The sequence below is a fragment of the Maylandia zebra genome, linkage group LG14 (assembly GCF_041146795.1).
Source record: "Maylandia zebra isolate NMK-2024a linkage group LG14, Mzebra_GT3a, whole genome shotgun sequence".
NCBI classification, from domain to species: domain Eukaryota; kingdom Metazoa; phylum Chordata; class Actinopteri; order Cichliformes; family Cichlidae; genus Maylandia; species Maylandia zebra.
The window spans coordinates 21,406,397-21,429,013 of record NC_135180.1 but is presented as its reverse complement, the minus strand read 5'-3'; the positions used below and the strand labels follow the sequence as shown (position 1 = coordinate 21,429,013).

The 22,617-nt window shown below is 39.3% G+C and overlaps 1 protein-coding gene across 3 annotated transcripts in view; it reads left to right on the top strand.

Annotated features, from left to right (window-relative positions):
* The window catches only part of grik4 (glutamate receptor, ionotropic, kainate 4), a 362,487-nt gene that overhangs the window by 181,523 nt on the left and 158,347 nt on the right, over positions 1-22,617 (top strand). For all 3 annotated transcript variants that reach the window (XM_076873193.1, XM_004543748.3, XM_076873194.1), the window contains exon 3: positions 4,908-5,041. In XM_076873193.1, the coding sequence (XP_076729308.1) occupies positions 4,960-5,041 (82 nt within the window). In that variant the 5' untranslated portion in view covers positions 4,908-4,959. The remainder of the gene's footprint in view (positions 1-4,907; positions 5,042-22,617) is intronic.

Here is a 22,617-nt window from a genome sequence, read left to right as displayed (position 1 = left end):
CACATGAAAAAGTCTCTTTTTAAAATTTGTTTTATTAGTTTTAGTCTTTAACTTTATGCATCAAGCAAAAATTAAATTATGTGCAACAGTGTCTGACTTGAAGACATTTGTTTAACCTTTAAACCTATTTTCTGCATATTCCAGCATATAAAATAATTTTTTGTGTTTACACTCCCTATTTCAAATAGATGCGATTAAATAACAGCAAAAAAGAAATAAAATCAAAGATTCAACAGCACTAAGTCCCGTCGCTCTTAAATCTATTTTCACCTGTTTAGCAGGAGTGGAGGTGGAGGTTTGCCTAATTTGAAGTTAAATTTTCACTGTAGAAACAAGTTTTCTTCCAATGGAGAGTGTACACCAGAAGATTTCTACAGATTCAAACTCAAAGTAATGTCAGTACTTCCAAGCTTAAAATGCTGCACGGTCATACTTTTTCCCGCCCTCTATTATTGATCTACACAAGCCTGTTGCTACCACGGCACAGACGTCGCATGCTTCTACGTCATTGTCATGACACACTATCATAAACAAATTCATGGTTTAGTAACGCAGCGTGCTTACGAGAACGTAACAGTAATGATTACTGTTACGTTCTCGTAAGCACGCTGAGTAATCTAATTACTCATTACTTGAAAAAAGGAATCGGATTACAGTAACGTGTTACTGCCCATTTTTGGTGGTGAGTAAACAGAAAAATGCTTGGAGCAGTGAGTGTATCAAGGAGCATTATATACCTGTGTCTCCTGAACCGCTTCAGCTCCTGTTCTTTTTACTGTATATTTTTCTTAATAGAATTATATTTTTTCAAAGTCATTTTATCCCAAGCACAACCTAAAGAGCCAGCATGCAATTTAGCCACTTTGGCTTCAGTACAGAAGCCCTGCGGTAGTAAAGATATATCAGTCTGTGTTTGTGTTTCTGAAAAGAGAAGCTGAACTGAAATTGATATCATAGGTTTGGGTGTGTTAAAAATGAGGGCAATCATTCAGCTCAGTTTTCATTTTACCCCTGTATCGAACGTATTGGAATTTGTGTTGAATGCTAAAATGAATGAGCTTATCTCACTGAAAAGCCATTAGTGTTACAGATTGCATTGACTTTCACTCTAAAGCCTGCCAAAGCTTTTGTCTCTACTCAGCGGTGATTTAGCCTGCGAAGGCTTCTGCAACATATCTAAGCTATCATTGACATTGATTGGCCATATTTAGTATCAAGGGACTCAGCATTGTGTTTTTAATTTAATGTCTCACTTCTGATATTCTCATATGCAGTCAAATAAATGGCACCCTGTTGGAAGAAGCAGTTAAGCTTTATATTGTTAACTAGCACAGTGCTGTTGTTTGTGTCGGGAATCTTGGTAGTTAAAAAAAATCTTTCACTTCCTGTTCAGTCTTCCCCGTTCTACACTGGGTTATCAGGTGTTAGCTGGATGAACGTATTTTACATTGTTGAAAACATGCTGCTGTAAAGTCAGTCTAATTGAACAATAAAGCGCCGTAATCCCCCTGTGTGCATAATGATATAAGCTGCAAGGAATATTCAGTACTCAATTAATTTTGGAATGGGCGTCATTCAGTGCTGTTTTTCTGTTTTTCTTCTCTGCTGAACACCTCAAGGGAAGACCTTCGACAGCTGTTATTTGCATAGTTTTCCTAGAAAAAGTCTGTGAAATGATCTTGATGTGTTGACAGTCCTATCCAGCTGTTCCTCTGGGCTCCTGAGCAATAACAGTAAGGTAGTGCGAGAACAGAGAGGGACGGTTTTATTGCCATCTTAGGCGGTGAGCTGCTTAAGGTTTATATTGGTAATATGAACACTACATGCAGATCCAGATAAACCTCATGTAATGACCAGTGCAGTTAATGGGGAATTATTCTTTTTTCCTTTTGCTTATATTGTTCACTAATCCATACATTTCCAGAAACATCTGCAAAATAATCATCTGTGTGTCTGCTCTGTTCCTAAAAGGACTTTGCTTCACTTTCCTTTACCTTTCTTTTCCTTCTAGTTAGTGAGTTCAGAAACAACATGTACAGTACAGTGAGGGCTTATTAAAGCCTGATTTGGCAGGTGGGGAATGCTAAGGTGTAGCAGCGCACCGTGGGGAGAAGAATTACTTCAATTAATTCACACAAAAACTTATTTTGTGAGTTTGTGTTCAAGCTGTGATCAGCTGACCTGTGATGCTGCTGCTGTGAGATGCTCAGAGTTTGAGCAGATGTTTCATAAGCTATGGGGCAGGTTTCCAACCCTAGACTGTATAAAGCAAGAGTAAGAGGTGAAATTCAGTGAGTGAATCTGATCTGTATATTTTTTGGTAAACTGATGTTATTACCCTGGTTGTAACCTAACATAAACCGTGAACATCACTGCGACCTTTACCACAGTACTGCATATTGACCAGCTTAACCTGCACTAAAGTGTACCAAACTGCCTAGTACAGTATTTTCATGGAACTTTTAAATCCACTGCATAATTAGTAAGCTTAAGTTTCTTTTGCATGACATTTCACAAAAAACCTAATTCAGCAGCACATCATGCACAGATTAAAGATCTAATTTAAAAAGTTGAAAGTGAATTAGGACATTACATGCTGGAGTCCTTGTCTTTGTCGATAATCTCTGATCGTTCCTCTCTGTTCTCTCTCTCTTACATCTTTATCTCTGAGATGGCATTCATTAACTTTTTTTTTCTCTCTCGGGAAATACAGCAAATGTACATTTAACTAGCAGACAAACTGTGTGACAAACTGTGCAGAAACAAGTTGTGTGTTTGGTGATACTTGTTGCGTTATTTTAAAAGCTGAATTTAAAATAACCTGCCATTTAAAGAAATGCCAAAGTACCACAACTGCAACTTCAGTTACATCTGCACCCTGAATGCGTCACGAGAATGAGAAAAGGAATGTGTTGAGGGCGTATGTAAACCTGCGATATTTTTATTGTTGCTGAGCAATGCTGTCCATGCTGTCACTGGAAGCCATGTCAGGTTGTAACACGTGAAAATATCACATAACACATATGTGAAAGTAATATTTATTAACCTGCCTGTCAGACTTGATGGCTCATCAATAGAACGTGTTGGAATGCTAATTCCAGTCAACTTTAACCCAATTACAGTACTGTAAAACAAATTAAAAAAACAAACACATTAAGAAAGTTTCATGCCATGGTAAGACTTGCATTGTGACTCATTTATTTATCTGGTTTTATACTCACATGCTACTTTTCTGGCCTTGGCTAAGAAATGGCATATTAACCAAAAACATGCTACACATAGCAGCAAACACTAAAATCTGCGAGAAAGTGTGTAGATTAAATGAAACAACTTTGAAATGAACCGATACTAAGATTTGCATGACACTGACTCAATCTTCAAATCTCCCTCTTTAAATGTTGTCCATCTCTGGTCCAGTTACCCAGCTGAGACACTCTAGATAAGCACGTCCTGTAGTCCAAAGAGTGTCTTCCTGCATCCAGAATAATCACACAGGTGCAAACGCAGGACTATCAGCTTCCTCCCTTTGAAAATGATATTGTGGCTACATTTGCACCTCTACTGGCTTTGTGCCTGCATAAATATAGAGGACCTTACTCTTTCCAGTCCAGCTGCAATAGCCTTGCTGTCTGCCATCTTCATGCTGTCTGACATTTGGATGCTTTGCCCTCCACGCACCTAACTGGCTTACTCTGTTTGGTAGGATGAGCCGAAAGAAACTTTGCTTGTTTTTTGTTGAAAATAAAGTATTTTACGCAGCTGTAGTGTACTTTATAACAGAAAACAGTCACTGTGGTTGCAGTGACTTTGTCCCTGACCCCCATCCCCCCACCCTAGATCCCCCTTTAAAAAAAACAGAAAGTCTCTTTCTGATCTCTTTCTAAAACACTGTCAAAGAGAAGACGCCATCCTCTATCGCTGCGTACCAGAACCACCCACTCCTTTAAGCTTCGTAAATGTCAGCTTGAATAACGTCAGACCTTGATGAAGAGTGAACATCTGAGAATCACTTTAAGAAGGTGTGATGAGGTAAAATAGGGTTAAAAATACCGTCAAACGCATTAATGGTTTACATTTGTGAATCATGTTGTGAATTAATTATGGCATCTGTTGATTTTCTAGTGTTTAGTCTGATAGAGCTGCATGCAGTTAGGTGAGGGAAAATATAAAGAAAATATAGGAAATGGTTGCATCTAGGGGACATTAACTGCACATGGGAAAAACAAATAAAATAGAATAAAATTAGTAGAAATTTAATACTAAAATTATTAAAAATGAAACTATTTCTTAGCTATTACCTACGATAATTCCATTTTGTGCCTCTTGTGGGCAGACTCGCTGGTATGGCAAACCTTTTTAGCAAACAGTTAGTTATTTACACAGGCGGGAAACAGGGAACAACATTATGATTCATTTGGAGTCATATTGCTGTCCACCTGGGAAATGGAAGTCAAATATATCCCCTTTGGTTTTCGGTCCTTTATAACTCCTGATGGAAACAGCTCAGAGGGTTTAATACAGACCCAGAAATTTGGTTCAGGATGCTTCAAGTCACCTTATGTGACTTTTTGCTTCAATACCAGGGAGATAAAAAATGGATTTTATGTTTAAATATGTAACAAAACAACAAAGACCTAAAAAAAAATTAAAAAGACTGTTGCCAAGTAATACAGAAAAAACAGCAAAGTCATTAAAACTCCCATAGGCTTAAAATTCACTTAGCTGCAGTCTCGCACTGACACTAATAGATTCCTAGCATGCAATGAGAGATGGCATGAGCAAAACAGAGATGAGGCACTGTATATCCGAAGGCTTATCACTATTCTGCACAGATGTGGCTTGTGTGCGTGTCCAACTTGATGCCTGCTGATGTATAAATGGTGTTCTCTTCTTTGTATATTCTTCAGGTGGCTGTGACAGGGGCACCCCCGGGGCAGGACCCATGAGGAGTCATAGAAGATGCTCACAGCCTGGGCGCTTCTGCTCTTCTTAGCCATGTGGGTGAGAAGCACCTTTGGTGGCCCGCTCTCCTTTCGAATAGGTAAATTGCAAAACATAATGGCTTCCACTCTATACAGTGCATGCTTTTCATTCTACTTGAAATATCAGTGAATGAGTGCATTTAAGCTTTTAATTGTTGAGTGGGAATTGACATTTTGTTGCTTCAGAGCTGTCAGCTCAGATAGCTGGATATCCTAATCTTTGCAGTCTCCACAGTCTCGATAAAACTGGCTGGAGGAATTCAATCACAAATGTTGAAAAGTAGCCATGTTTCCTCACATGTCTGTAACACATGGCCTGAGGTATCAACAGGCTACAAAATTAATGTGTGAATGTGACACAGTCCTAATTGTCTGTAAGATACTACAGAACTACAGTCTATAATCTATAGTTGTTTTACAGTCAGCCACACAACAGTTAATGCACCATAGACTTTCATGACAACATTATAGTTTAAGAGTATCTGGCTGGTACAAACTTAATACTATATACTGTTTACTGTTTGCTGTTGTTTACTGTGTATGCTGTGTACAGTGATACAGTATAGCTTTAAGCAATTAGCCACTAAAGCAAGCTTAGACCCAAAACAAACCTATTATTCTAACTCTGCACATACCCACCCTTCCACCTGCATATTAAACGAAATTTAAGATGCATAATTAGACGCGTGTCAGCTGACCTATCAGATACATTGATTACCTCTCTGTTTATTGCAGCTCTTTTAAATATTTAACTATAAAAGTAATCTGAGCATAGCAAAAATCTGACTCTTATCCTAATCTTGCCCTTTTTTCACTGTTGTAAGCGGCACTTGCAACTCTGCAACTATTTTGACTGTGACTGTTGGGACTGTTGAACAAACATTTTAAAGCAATTGCTAAAATCTAGCAAAACCACTGCAGTACTGTGGTTCTGGAAATAGTGGCTGATCGGTGGACCAAGACTAGATTTTTCACTGGAGAGTCTGCTTCAAAAGTCACATAAACTGCTAGAGTATGCTGGTAACCGATGGAGGTTGGTCCATCTTGTTATTATTCTCCTACAGTCAGCAGCTCTCTGACTCCCTGTCACTTGCTCCCCGTCTACCAAAAGTGTGATTGACTGTCTCTTCATTTATGTATAGAACCCTTGTCTAAGGTTGGAAACGCTTGTTCGTGTGTGTGTGTGTGTGTGTGTGTTCCTGTCTAGCTATCTTTGTGAGAACCAACAGTCACTTGTGAGGACACACAACCCGGTCCTCACAAATTTGAAGGCATTTAAAGGCCTTTTCTGAGGATCAAAATGTGGTTTTAGTGTCAAGGTTACAATTAGGTTATGGTTAGGTTTAGGGTAAGGGTTAGGGTTAGGCATTCATTTTTAACAGTTAGAGTTAGGGTAAGGAGCTAGGGAAAGCATTATGTCAATGAAGGTCCTCACTAAGATAGCTGAACGGGGTTGTGTGTGTGTGTGTGTGCACTACATATAGAAATTAATAGTATTAATAGTGAAACTGAGATAGAGATTCAGAATGACATTGATTCTGCGCCTCCCAAACTGTTCCCTGCTGTGATTTCTCAGTGGTCAGCTTTCAACTGTTCTTTTAACAAGAACACTTGAAAGTGAGATCTGTGTGCAGGTTAGAAGGGTGCAAGTTAATAGCACAGAAGCTGTGTACAAATAGCCATGTGGTTATATTAAGACTATTAAAAAAAACAAATAAATCCAAAGGGTGCATTAAAAATAAGAGTGCCTCTTTAGATGATGTACAAATGCAATTCTAATTGTTCAGAAGAAAAAAAAAAAAGAAAAAAGCTCATGGCTGATAAATGCACATCCTTTCTTGATCTTTTGTCTTTTCCCTTTACTTCTCTTGTGTGTAAAAGTCTTTTTATCTTTCCAGTATTTTGAACCTTGACGAAATGGAATCAGTTCAAACTGTCATTTTTGAGCGCTATCACCATCTCTTATTTTTGAACAAGGCATTTATGTATCACTCACTGTTTTTCTATCCTGTCTGTTCTGTCTCATACAGTAGCTCTGTCACAGCACATCTGCTGTTTGCAGAATTTTTTGCTGGATTGTCACATAATGCCCCAAACCATTTTCTGTATTTTGAAAACAGCAGAGTTTCAGAGTTTACTCTATCAACACAACCAAGAACAAATCATTCCTTGTTTGTGAATATCATCTGAGAAGTAGCTTGCAGCCGCATGCCTTTTCTTTCTCCCAGTTTTCCCTACCACCCTCCACCTGATTGTACCAGCTCCACAGCAGTGGTGGTTTATATTTATCTCAATGTTGCATCGTTGATGGATAATTAGGTGCTTGGCCTGTTTTTGTACATTTCTTCTAATGTCATCTTTGCACAGAACCCCATTCATTGCTAGTTTATTCCAGTACAAGGCATAGATATGCAAAAGTACAAACACACAGCCACATATACACGTTTCACAACCCACAGAGACACACAAACAAACACATAACCCAAAACACCACTACAACTCTGCCATTTGAGCTGCAGGAGATGGTATTTAACATGGCCGTCCCTAGAGTCCTGCCTGGCTGGCATAATGTCACTGTCTGGCCTTCTCTGAATGTGTGAGTGCCAAAAACAACCTCCTGTCCCTCACACATTACCACCAGGACCAGCTAGCAGCCAGCAGCAAGCTCAGTGTAGGTGAACTGAGGAACTTCTCTTTGTGTCTGCCATGTTCTTAGCAAATCCAGGGATTAGGATCTACTTTTGTTTGTATATTAATTAAACCATGTGATGCAAAGTAAGTCTATTTACTTCAATTTTGATAAGGAAACATGTCTTCTGGCATTTTTATTGCTGCCTTGTGGTGGGGAACGAATTATGGGATAAACAATGTTTAAGTTGCAGTGGAGTTGTGATATCAGCCTGGGAAAGTACAAATTGATTTTCCTTCATTGTTCCTTTTAAAAAAAATGAAAGTAATGACAAGTGAAGCCTTAACCAAATAAAAGAAATAAAAGAGGTGAAATCAATCGCCAAAATACAATTATAAAAGAACAAAATGAGAAAACAAGAAGACAAACTGCAAACACTGCCTAAAAATGCTGGTTCACTACCATATGGTGCAGCTTGTTGCTGTGGGTGGTATTCAGCCATTAGTTAAGTGAAAAAGTGTCTCCTGTGTAATTCTGTTCAGCTAATAACTTGGTACTTATGCTTATTTCCAGACAGTCATCTTCTAAACACACATTGCTGTTATGAGCTGGTGTCTTCTTTTTGTAATACTGAGATTTAAAATGTAGAAAAAAAAGAAGAGCTGAGCTATTCAGGACCAGTGCAACTTCAATTTCAACAAAGTCCCTAAACATCTAGCTGGGTTTATAAAGAAATTTAATCAATGCCTCAATATAACCCATGAATAATGACTGCATACATCAACATAAGGCTTAGCTCATGGACAGTGCTCTTTTTGAGCATAAGTTAAGATGAATGAAATCAAAATGACAAAACTGATCAAATGAAAAGGAACTTACTGAAATAAGCTGAAGTCTCTTTGTGTCTTGAAATGAGAAAGGTCTTTTAATGCTGTCTCTATTATCTACTACCCAGGTAGGACTAATGGGGAAATTATGGTTCAGCAGTGGTGTCATGTGGGCAGTCTGTTGGCAGTCCATGGGCAGCTTTGCACTGCCTTTCTACCTGCAGAGAGTGTCTGTTGTTAGATTGGGGGCAGAGCCAAAAATATGTGGTACAATTTGTCTACAAGCTACTCTTTCTTCTGCTGTTGTTGGTCCATCAGCCAGCTGAGACAGAAGTTCTTACATCTAAAGAGCTGAAGTGAAACCAAGTGAAAAAAGAGTGTCCACTGTAGTCACTGTGCTTTCTTTTTCTTTTCTTTTTTTTGGGCAAATCTCAGCCTTTCACCAATGCATGGCGAGCACTGTGCAGTTGTGATTTTGGAATATTTTGATGGAGAACTTTAGTGGCAGCTGACCACTTGCCCCAAAAGGTTCTCCTCAGGAAAATACCTCCACGAACAGACACAACCAAGGTACCATAAATTAAGCATTACAGTGCATAGCGCTTATCTGAAATCCAAAGGAATGGCTTGACACACTTCTACACATCTTCTATGATAATATCATTGGCTATACCATTTTAAAGACCATCCTGTATCTCCCTGGCTTGGCCTACCATCAGTGGTTCTTCAGAATCTTTTCTTCTAGTTCAAAAACCAATCAGTTCAGGGCCAGGATGTCTTTGTTGTGGTCTGTCACCATCACAGAGCAAAACCGTTACACGATTAGAGGCAGTAATCTCACCAGGAAGAGGCAAACACACTTCCTGTGCATAAGGTCGTGTCGCACATAAACCAACCTTACAGCAGCCCCGAGAACATAATGTGAAACAGCTCTAAATGATTAAAAACGGGTTTTAGTAGCTCTGTCTTTCACGTGGATTTCGCTACAATTAGAGCAATATTCAACAACACTACCAACATTGTCTTGCCCTGCAGAGACTCTCCATTCTGGCTGGTTTAATAGGAGAATATGAAAGCAAATTATCCGCTCCTCATACATGAACATGCGACATAAACAGTATTTTTTATATATGCTCACTTTTTTTTATTGGTGCTTTATTTTATTAAGTCACTTTGCATTATATGAAAAAAAGTATTAAGCCACACTTAAGGTATTTTCAGAGCCATTGCTACAGGTGTATGAAATGAAGAGCATCTAGCTATATAGATGCTCTTTACAAACATTTTTGAAACAGTAGGTCATTATAAAGTGCTCACTGACACTGAGCATGGTATAATAACATGCCACCATTGCAACCATTGCATTGTATGTAAAAGTAGCTGACGATCTGCTGGATCTAACTGCTTCTCTGGCATTAATATCAGCACAAACACTGCGCTGGGAGCTTCATGGCATTAGTTTCCATGCTTGAGCAGTTCCTGTAGGTGTACTACAGGAGTACTATATGTACACTGTACTCTTTTATGATGTGGTTTTCTGAGGTGGCAGCATCTCTGCTGGGGACAGGAAGAGACTGAACAGGCTGATCCGGAGGACCATCTCTGTTCTAGGATGCCCACTGCACCCAGTGGAGGTGGTGAGAGACAGGAGAATGGTGGCTAAGCTATCATCCCTTCTGGACAACATCTCCCACCCCATGCAGGAGACTCTCAGCACTGAGCGGCTCCTTCAGTGCCAGGCTCACGATGTGGGACAGAGAGATTTTGCAGGTCTTTCCTCTCCACTGCTGTCAGACTCTACAACAAAGACTTTGCAACTGACCAAACACACACATCCACATCCACACATGTGCAATAGCAATAACACTAAGTGCAATACTCTTTTTCTGACAACCTTATATTTTACTCAGTTGCATATAGCATTTGCATTCTATTTTTATTCTATTGTATATACTATTTAATTTTATTATATTCTATTGAGTACAGTATCTTATTCCTATCATCTTATCCTATTCCAGTGTTTTTCTAATTTTTGCTATGTAACTATGCACTGATCACGTTCTGCTGTAACAAACCAAATTTTTTACGTGTGGGACTAATAAAGGTTATCTTATCTTATTATATATAGGGAGCCCAGTACTTTTTTCCATATAGTGTATTTTAACTTTGTGTTATTGCACTGCAAAACCAGTAAGCAATTTGTATAATTGATTGTCTTTGAAGGTAATTTCAGGGATTGCATAGCTTGTCAATAAACAGCTTGAACAGCTGTTTATTGACTATGTTATGCAATGGCTGGCAGGGGGATGTATGAAAAATAGATATCTCACTCCCTGACATTTAATTGAATCATCGGTTTCTTATTATATATGTTCTCGAGGATAACTCAAGAGGCAAGATATCTGTTTTGTTGGCTTTATTCGCACATTTGTTATTATTTTGTCAAAGTGCAATAGAAAGAAAAAGAGAGAACGACGACAATGTTCCCCACCATCTTCCTTCAGCTGTCCCAATGATCCCCAAGTCATCAGTGATCAGCTGGGATATGTAATCCCTCATGCATTTTGTATGTGTCTGGTGGTCTCCTCCCAGTTGTACATGTCCAGAGGGAAAGACCAAACGGCAACTTTAACAGATGCCTGAAAGTTATTAATTTGATGCTTCGAGAGGCAGCAGTTTAGTACTGCGGTTAACCCAGGTATTAAACATGCTTAGCACATTCTCATTAAGATTTGCTTTCAGTTTAGCTTATTCAAAACATCTAAATAACATATGGATATGTACGTATAGGGGAAAAAACGATCCATTTGAGTGAGTGTTTTTAAATGTTATCGTCTGTCAGTGCAAAGCACACCAGTAACAAAAATACCAGCAGTTTTTAAAATCCAGAAAATGGTGTAATGGCTCTACTTCTAGCTTGGTACTCATAGATCTGCTTTGCCAGATAATCAGATAATAGCAAACATTTTTCTATGTGCGTTTGTTACTGAAGTTTCTCAGTTCCAAGCATTAAATAAAACAATGTTTTCAATTAAACTCTTAAGAAGACAGCTGGAATTCTTGTTTAGCTGACAATCAACTGATTTATGTAAATAATCTTCAATCAAATTTGAATCATTATTAAGACAACTTAATGTCATTATCAGAGAAAATGAAACTTCATAGATAGTAATAACGAAATACTCACATATGCTGCCCTAAAGTTGCTGCTGTCCTCACAGTTAATGCATGAGATCCAGTCTGAGGAGTGTTGAACATAAAATGTTCAGATTTTTTACATTACTCCTAAAACACTTACAGAGCATCCCGGACTACTGAGGGGGCAGCAACAGGAGTATCTCCACAGGAAGAACTCAAATCGAATCTTTGTCTGCTTCTTTGCTCTCTTTTCCGAAGTCAGTGGGAGAACACGATAGAGGATTCTCGGTGGGGTAAATTCAATTGGTTTTTCTTTCCCAGCAGCAGAGTCTGACCCTGCACCATCTACCTGGCAGGCTGGCATCATGCGAGCTCTTAGTGAGGAATAGTTTGTTGTGAGATAAATGTATTGAATACAAAATGTGCTGTCATCATTAAATGTTTAATAAGGAATACCGCATCCTATATGGGCTCAGTCATGTAGGTCTAGAGACCCGTGGTAACCACTGGTTGCTAGGGAAAAATGTGTATTTACCCAACATGCAGGATGTTGCTTGTTGTCGCTGGGTGTCAAAGATGATGCTGCAACAAAAACCTCCTTGTGATTGCTTTGGTTTCTATGGTTGCCCGTACTTTGTATAGAGACTTGCCTACTAACACTCACCAGCTACTTATTAAGCAGATGTCAAACTGTAGAAAAGGCAAGGCAAGTTTATTTATATAGCACAATTCAACAGCATGATTCAAAGTGCTTTATAGAGACATTAAAAAAACAAAAACAAATAAAAAGCATGATTTAAAATGGAAAGGAACAGTAGATAAAATCATTAGTTAAGATGTAAGTTTTGAAATTTAAGCTTAACAGTAAAACAGTGTGGATTTGGTGCTTTATTCAAATGCAGCTGAGAACAGGTGAATCTTCAACCTGGATTTAAATAAACTGAGTGTTTCAGCTGATCTGAGGCTTTCTGGGAGTTTGTTCCAGATATAAGGAGCATAAAAGCTGAATGCATCTTCTCCGTGTCTGGTTCTGACTCTGGGAACTGATAAAAGACCGGATCAAGATGACCTGAGAGATCTGGAAGGTTCATACTGGGTCAGGAGGTCACTGATGTATTTTGGTCCTAAACCATTCAGAGCTTTATAGACCAGCATCAGAACTTTAAAGTCTATCCTCTGACGGACAGGCAGCCAGTGTAAAGACCTCAGAGCTGGACTGATGTGGTCCACTTTTCTGGTCTTAGTGAGGACTCGAGCAGCAGAGTTCTGAATGAGCTGTAGTTGTCTGACTGACTTTTTAGGTAGACCTGTAAAGATGCTGTTACAGTAATCAAGCCTACTAAAGATGAATGCATGGACTAGTTTTTCCAGGTCCTGTTGAGACATCAGATCTTTTATCCTTGAAATATTCTTGAGGTGATAGTAAGCTGATTTTGTTATTGTCTTAATGTGTTTTTCTAAGTTTAGGTCTGCGTCCATCACTACACCCAAATTTGCAACACAAAGCAGAAACAAAGACTATTCACCTCCAAAATAAAAGTATTGGTTTCAGTGCCAGAAGGCAGAAGTTTTACTCTGAAGGGGAGAAAAACTACATACTACTTACTACTTACTTACATATTTTCTACTCGAGCACTCAAAGCACCTTATACAACATGTCTTATTCACACCCATTCAAATAAAGACTTTTTTTCTATGCTTAAGAGCTTTCTATCGTCCACCCACAATCAAAGAGCAACTTAGGGTTACTATCTTGCCCAAAGATATTTGGCATGCAGACTAGAGCAGCCAGGGATGGAACCATCAACCATCACATTAGTAGATGGCCTCCTGAGCTACAACCACCCCAACATTCTCAACTTACACTTTGCATTGCACTTTCTCAAGTTTCACCATCACTGATGGTTAGTCACCAAGTGTTTGTGGACAAGTGGGTGTTTTTCATGTAACCAAAACAGTTGAAAAGAGGTTTTTGATGCAGCATTTTCTTTGCAACCAGGTTGCCAACTGCTCTCTAGGCTTTTGTGACTGCGGTTGGGTTGGGTCAGGTTGGCTGTAGCTCAGGAGGTAGCGTAGATTATCATAATCAAAAGGTTGGTAGTGTGATCCTTGGCTGCTGCAATCTCCAGTCTTGGGAGAGATCCCCATGATCTCAGATGTGTTCATCAATGTGTACAGTGAATATTAGATACAAAGCACTTGGGTGTAGGAAAACGTGCTTTGGTAAAAAGCATGGCCTCCTATTTTGGTGCTGAATTTTGGCAATAGAAATAAATCATTTGCTGGAGTACCAGTATTAAAATTACTGTTTTTCTGGAGAGAGTGGGCTCTAGTTTGTGTGCTTGTATTTGTTCACATCTGTGACCACTGTTATGCACTGTATGTGGCTCCAGACACCAGGGGCATGTAAGGTGGACCAGCAAAATTGAAGCCCACAGGTAGGGTCTAATAGTGTAATTAGCCCTGCTGAGGTAATACCCACAAGTCAGCAGCATCACACTGTCACTTCCCTCAGTTCAGCCCCATCTACGCTCACAGGGACTTATTAAGGCTGGCTGCTAGAGCCACCATGGCTGAGTCATTGTGCCCTTGCCTCCAGTCAGGTTCATTCTGCCCTCGCATGCTCTGATTTCAGCTGGCATCTATGAACTCATTTAACACACTGTTACTAGAAAAGCAGAGAAGATAGCGTGTCCGAAAGGAAGGAGAGTAAATAACTGTGAGGGAAGCATCCTGCAGTGCTTTGACATATCATTTGAATTGTAGCATTGGTTCCTCTGTGGTGAAAAATGCAAATGTTGGCTTGAATGGATGCTAAAGCAGAGACCAAGATGTCCAGCTGAGGAGCCACAAGAGGAGATTTAATGATTAATCTCTCTGCTTCTAATTAGTATGGGAGCCATTAGGTTAATGACACTCAGACATGTGTACTCACGGAATTGAAGCCACAGGGTACATTTTCAGCTAAACCTCTTTTTCGGCGACCACCTGTTACAAGAGTCAACTCAAACTGCTCAGTTTTCTTTGATTCGATCTGAGGCCAACAAAGGTAATGAGGGTATAACAGAAAGAAACGGTGCTTAATTACAGAATACCGCATGTGCAGAGAAAGAAAAAGGCTCTTTGTTATAGCATACATCAATCATGTAATTGGAAAATGTTTGTCCAGGACTGTAGAGAGGAAATTATGAGCAGAATTAATCCCACATACATGCACATACAAATCCATCCTCAGGCGCTGACTGAGGGGGGAAAGTTTATGATTAATCTCCAAGGTTTTAATTAGCGGGGCAGGTGCTGAGACCAATCATTTAGTTAATGGCAGGAATGGCAGATAGGAGTGATGTTATGCAATTATGCACACTATTTTGCTCCTGAGCCTACCGCATAAATTATTCACCAAATCTGATAAAGTCACAGTGAATACGTAGCGCGCTTATACTTTAGTTTTAACCACACACATCCCAACAAACACACAAAACACAGCCTCCTGAATTAATGTGTTCTCCACAGATAAGAACAAATTGAAATAAATATTGCCCATTTGGTCATGTGCATGCACACATACCCTAAATGCACTCTAAAAAAACCCCACACATTAGCTATTATCAGCTACACACAAACATAAAAACATTTACATTTGAATTATTAACAAACTAATTACAAGCTGCAGGATGATGTTTGAGGATGTGTAATGGGGCATTGCCACACGCTGAGGTGGAGGAATGTGAGAGCGAACAGGGTTGCTATCCTTTTCAGTTATGCGATGATGTAGAATGAAAAGTATAACCAGAATACTGGCTGAAGCTTAAATGGAATCAGGGCCTTGGTTGTTTGTTTTGTGTTGTCATCTGTTCACGTGCCAGCCTATAAAACAAACAGTAGACCAAACAGCATCTATAACCCTTGTGATTATGGCATTAACCAGCTTCTTATCTACTGCCAGCCTACCTCTTATGAAAGTCCTTGCATCAGAGATGGATTGCTTGTTCTGACACGGTCTCACGCCTTGCTCTGCCCTGACATTCGTTTCTGTTTTAGCTGTCACGTCACTGCAGCAGAAAGATCTTTATGTTCTGTATCAATTTTGCACTTAGGTTATGAAACATAAGTCAAGGAATAACGTGTGAATCAAGTGAGCATTATTTTATATCTGAAATATGTAAAATTGGACCCTTTAGCAAGTAAATTATCACACAGAAATGATTGTTAAATGCCTTTAAATATAAAATGTGAATTATGTCATTGGAATACTATTACTAAGAGATCTTGGAAAAGGGAGGTAGTGATTACATGAGTAGACAGATAGATATGATGTTATTGTGTACTGATGCTCAGTTGATGCTAAAAACTTTGGATCGTCTCATAATTACATTACTTCCTTTACACTTTCTTAAGCAGCACATTCCTGAATTGCTTGCAAATGGTCCAGAATGCCACTTTTTGGCCACGGTCTATTTATACTGGCTCCCTGTAGAATTCATAAACCAACTGATTGTTAAGTTCAAATACTCAGAGGCATACATGATGAGTCACCCACCTAAGCTGTAGCTCTGTTTAGGCGAGGTATTTAATCTACAATAACTAACACTTAATACTTTGGCCTTTATTTTCTCCGGGGAGGAATCAGGGACATTTTTTTCATTGTTTATTTCTATTCGTCCCACATTTGCACCACACGGCGCTGCATCTCTTCGACAAGGACATCAATTTCCTCTTAGAAGTAGCGGTGTTTGTGCAGCAGATCTTGACTCTCCTCATCCATTACAGTCAGGGCATGGTGGAGAGAGCACTGCTTTTAAAGGGAATTAGAGGAGATGATTTGATTATTCGTGATTGATGTCAACCCCAAACTTAGAGTAATTTATTCTCCCTGTTCTAAACCATTTTACACCTCCAGCACGTGAGCACCATGCCCGCGTTCTCAAAAGGAATTAATATCAGTCATTTTTTTCAAAACTATGCGAAGTCCACGAACTTGTGCCAGTGATTGTGCTTATGGCTCGATTCATTAAAATATAGTTATGAATGCTGTGAAATGCCCTGCTTTTTTCCTGTGGAGAGCTAGAGGGGAAAAACAGCTTTTGTTGGCTGTGCTTTGATTAGGGTGAAATAAAACACAACATCAATGGCAGGTTAAAATCCATGCATATACTGGCTCAGATATGCAGAGAATCATATACAGAAGCATCTTCCCTCCCTAAATGCAATGATAGCAAACTTTTCTGATGTCCTCTCATCGAGCTGCTTGTTAGTCTGATGCAGAGATAATGTTTTTTTATGCATAGATGGCTACAGCAGTGTGGTCTGCAGTTACAGTGTGTTCTGTAACTGCATGTCTTCAACACAACAATATTATCGTTTAAACATTCCTGAGTCTCAGTACCTTCTATATTGAAATTTTAGGGAAACTGGCTGCCTCATAAAACTGCATGTGGTCACCATTTATACCACATTTATGATAGCGCAATTTTATTAGAGGCGTACTCTGACTGTTCTGAGCACCAAAAGTGTTTGGTGGTAGTGCAAAGAAAAGATTTGGTCTGAATAGAGTTCGTATGAGTGAGTGGCCTGAGTGATGACGGTTATTCAGGCCATGGGTCAGACTGGTGAGAGGTGGGGTGTGGGGGAATAGTGTTTGTTAACAGTCCGAATGGCCCAGGGGAAGAAGCTGTTTGTCGGTCTGGAGGTGTGGGACCTTATTGACCCGAGGCGCCGAGCAGACAGCAGTGGGTCGAACAGAAAGTGGGCGGAGTAGACAGTGGTTTTGCAGATCTTCTCAAACTTTAATGTACTTTTCTGCATTCATGATTCAGAATCAGAATATAAAATGGATTCTAATTCTAATTCTGAATCAATAATCCAGAAAAGTACAATCAAGTTTTGATCCAGCATACAGTACCATGTGGAAAGTGTCTTCATTCGGACATCAACCAAAAATGAAATGTCTCACCAGCACCCAAGTACACACAGGTATCATGCTGTTTGATGTTTAAAAGGAGTATAAAAGCCAGTATTTAATTAAACACTGGGACTTGTATAATGTCCAGAGGTGTGGCTGTGACAACTAAACATTTTTAATTTCAATAGCTGTAGATTTAGATTTTTTTTTAAAAATAAACTGCCTCTCTGATTGTAGTTACTTGAAGGTGTTTATTGGTGAAGTTGTGTATTCGTATCAGCCACATTATGTTTTGTCAAAATTTCCTTACATATCCATCCTGCTATGTTTTCCGGTTGTTTGAGCATGTATTATTTACCTTCATGTTAAAGTAGTGAAGCTTTGACACAATGAGTACGGTGCCTAAGTGCTTTGAAGACTATTCCTGTGTAAACACAGATGGGTAGGTGGAGTTGCTCTGTCATTTAAACAAACAATATAATAAATGAGGAAAGTAATTAAAGAGATTGAAAGGAGAACCTCAGGTTTTTTTAAATAATGAATAACCTTAATATTGTGCTGTAATACAGTCGGTGTAAGACCATAAAAGAGTACTGCAAGTGTTTTAGTGCATATAGTTATTACATGGTAATGACCACAGATGGGCTCAACAGTAAAAGCCTGCCTTTAATATAAGCCTGCTTCAAATGAAACACTCAGTCTTCTTTAATGTAAATTGCCTGAAGTTTCAGACTGTTTCAAATGATGCAATACTTAAAATGATTTATTCAGTACTTAAAATTACTTATAATATAATTTGTGACTCGTTTCCTGTAAAATACCCTCAAGTTATACACAACTTAAATTTACTTACAGTATAATTATTTCTGCTACTTTGTGAAAACTTGAATTGTTACCCTGTTATTCTACTGTATGTATCAGGAAGGTCAGTAAATACAATATATTATAATTTCAGGTAAAATACATTTAAATTCCTTTTAATTATAATGTGCTTTGACTCAATTAGTTACTCATCCAACATATATACAAATAGTAAATACTATAGTATGTTATATAGTCTACACTCCCAAGCTTCCTTTGTTTTCTGACAGATTTTCTTGCTCATTTTTGTCATTTCTTGTGTTGTTTATGCTCTTCTTGTGTGGCACATGCGGGCTGCTTTACAGACTCTGCCTTTTTGGAGCTTTTTACTTAGTTTACCCTGCACTTGGATTTTTCATCTCAGCGTTTATTACAGATGCAGAATCCCTACTTAAGTGTCAGGCGGAGACGGGGAACACTCTGCTGCTTTGTATGTATCGACATGACACAACCTCAGAGACAGTAAATGACCTAGACATATGCGGCACACTACTCCATTCAAATGTGCACACACGCAAAAAGAAAGATTGTATTTTTGTGCTTTGGCAATATTGTTTCTGAAAGCTTTCGTGCCAATAAAGCTGAACTGAAACGTAAAATTTAAGCTGAAGCCTGTGAAGGAGATGCACAATTATGAAACCAGCTGGAACTAAAACATAAACCATTTTTAAATTTATTTTGTCGTCCCCATATTACCTTAAACTGTATAAATAACAAGACAAAATAATAAGTAACAAGCATATACACTATTATCTGTAACCTCAGATGCACATATATACACACAACTAAATTGTGTCTTTTTCTGTTCACCACTGTTAGTAAGGCGTAAAGGAGATCACAAATGGCTGCCATTACAGAGAAACATCCGAGTCCAATTTATGCTGTATAAGAAGTTTCAAGCAACCAGTCACACTTGCCACACATTCAAAACGTCCTTGCACTATAGATGTAAGTGTTGTTGTTTTTATGGCCACAGAAGAATGCATTATTCTGCAGCTCAAAGTAATGGCAGCTATGCTGAAGCTAATGGCCGTTGTTTTGGATCATCACAGAAACTTTGTTTGGGATTTGCTCTATTACCTCAGGAAAACACAAGGAACAACTGAGATTAGTGATGAGATAAAGCTCAGTGTTCCTACCAGGCAGTTTCACACACCCGAGCAGCTGTTTTTTTCCCTCCTCTCCTGTTTTATTTCTGTGTTTAGTCTACGAGGACAGTGGTGTAGAGGAACCCCCATTGGCCCCTTCTTCACTTGCCTTTTTCTTGCATTTCAGATGGATCAATTCCTCTAGCACAGCAAACCTTAACTGCTGACATTTGGAGGTTAAAGGGTATCAAGTTGTGTCCCTCGTGCATATGAAGACCCCAGATGCTTATTTTCACCTGGCAGCAGGAAGCTTCATGAAGGTTCACTATATCCCCCTGTATGTGAGCCCTCTCCCCTACTGAAAGCCTGACCTATGAGCAGAAATGGCCAACAACAGGGATACAGTATCTCTTAAGGTGCAGTGAAAATGGGAGAGTGGATGTCCTGGGGAAAGGCATCTTGGGGAGTGTTCAGTACTTGCTTGCAGTGTTGCTATAAACTAAATTTTTTTTACCTGTATACTATTGAGTGTTACTGTAATTATTAAAAAACAAACAAACAAAAAAACTAAAAATAAAGTTAACTTTTTGAGATTGGGCATTTTTTTAAAGAAAAATGCAGCTGTTTACCTAACAATATGGCCAATTTCTATATTTTTTTCAGTAGCCCTAGGCTAGCTCAGAGCTCCAGAAAATTGTGCTGGACCAACATTAGCAAAATAATGAAGGAAGCCACTTTTGTTTGTTTTGTTTAATCCATTAGTAATGGTGAAAAGCAAGCACCTCTCATCTCAGCTGGGGTCAGCCTGACACTCCCTTTGGTCGTTTACTAAATACGGATAAATTGTTTTGAGCTTGATTACATTTGGCACCTTTGGCATTTTATTCATTAAACAGATTTAATTCTTTAAATACAGTTTTTTACAGACACACACATCACAATACAAGTACAAAATATTGCCTGGTCGCATCCTGCTTTAGTCAATGTGCCTTGTGCCATATTTTCATCCATATACTTGTATTAGCATTGCCAAACCATATGCACACACATAGATAAATACAATAGCATACAATAACACACACAAAACTCTTCTCCCTTGACACCACATTCTGCCAGTCCCTCTCCATTATGCCTCACCTCTGATCATGGCTCACAGTGAAGAGTTTGGCGAGCCCTCAGAGCACCGCCGACCCAGCTGCTGCCAGACTCTCTGCCATAACAATCAGATGGCACAGACATCGACAGCTGCCACCTTTGCCTTGAGCACCACCTCTGGCTACACAGATGCCTGGTGTTGTGTTCATGTGCACTGGTTCCACTTGTGACTGTGTCGTAACACATATGTGTGCACTAGCCTGTAAATCTGTGGCATTGCCTACTGTTCTATTTTTGTCATTCATCTCCATATGGTATATGGTAAATGGTAAATGGCCTGTATTTGTATAGCGCATTTACTAGTCCCTAAGGACCCCAAAGCGCTTTACACATACAGTCATCCACCCATTCCCACACTGGTGATGGCAAGCTACATTGTAGCCACAGCCACCCTGGGGTGCACTGACAGAGGCGAGGCTGCCGGACACTGGCGCCACCGGGCCCTCTGACCACCGCCAGTAGGCAACAGGTGAAGTGTCTTGCCCAAGGACACAACGATCGAGACTGACGGAGCCGGGGCTCGAACCGATTACAAGGCGAACTCCCAACTCTTGAGCCACGATCACCCACTTGGTAAACTTATTTACCAAGTGTTTGTTCGGAAGGGAATGCTGCTTGACTAATAGATAACTAACCCCGGGAGGGACTAGTACCGGGGATGTTCCCAGTTCTAAGCAGAATCCATACAACATGTATAGCAGGTTATGAAGACAAAAGGAAACCTCATCAGTTATAACACTGTGAAAGAAAATTTGTTAAAAAATAAATAAATTCATATGCCTTATTGTTTGTATTTTGCTATGTTTCAGTGATTCAATAATAACAAGCTTGAAAGTCAGAGTTTGGAGTGACCAGATGTATTGTTCAACACAGCTTGAACTCTCTTAGGCTAGCTTTCATGTCATTTCATTAAGTAGCCTTCAGGAATCGTTCTCCAGCATTCTTGAAGGTCATTCAAAGCTCTTCTTTGGATGTTGGCTGCCTTTTTTGTTCTTTACTCACTCAAGATGATTTGACAGTGCTTCAATAATGTTGAGGTCTGGGCACGCCTCTCTCGTGACATCCTCCTAACATAATGATTATGATTTGATTCAAAAATGTCAAATTTGGATTCATCATTCCATCAGACCTGCTGCCACTGCTTTCAGTCCAGTTCATCTGTAATATGGGATACCTCAGCTTTTTCTCCCTGATTCTTTCAATAGTTTCAGTGATGTTTCATTTAGGACCAGACAGACTGCTACTAACAAAGTGCCTAAAGATACAATTTTAATTTGGTTCATTCCCTAAAACAAATCCAGAAATGCATACAACTAAAGGTATCATTAATGGAATAAAAATATCCTTAATGATTATATCATAAAACAATCTCTTCATGTTTACTTAGTTGTTGTTATATCTGCTGATTTTAAATGGACTGTTGTATTGTACTGTGCATCTTAATAAAATCCAGTCATCAGATACCCTGTGAGGAAAGAATCACGCAAGTGGAAATGAAGGAAAAGATCAGATGGAGGACAGGGTACACGTAGTGGTGAAATGACACATTTCATAGCTCAGCATCAGTGACATCATTGTAAAGTACAGGCACAATTAAACACAAATACACATATATAACTGGGACTGCAGGCCAGTATGGCAGTCTATCAAGTGTGTACAGACAGCTTGACTATTTTCACTGCGCAGCCAACTGTGTTATTAACTCGCTCTGTGCTGAATCAGTTGACAGGTCTCTGGGTCCCATTGAGTGTGTGTGTGTGTGTTTGCATGGCTTTTTTTCCCTCTCCTTCTTTGCCTCCCAGCTATCACCAGCTCCCTCGCTGTTCAGGGTCAACGAAGATTGTCCCTCTTGTATTTCTGCTATCTCCTTACCTCAGATTACACAGAGTGCAGTCCTGTAGGAAAGGACCATGGATTACAGCCCACTCCTGCAAACATGTGTCCAGTAGTGTCCCTGGATCCCTCACCTTATCAACCACATATGCACACCAACTGGGGCTCCCATGAGGGCTCTATATCCACTGGTCTTCTTAAA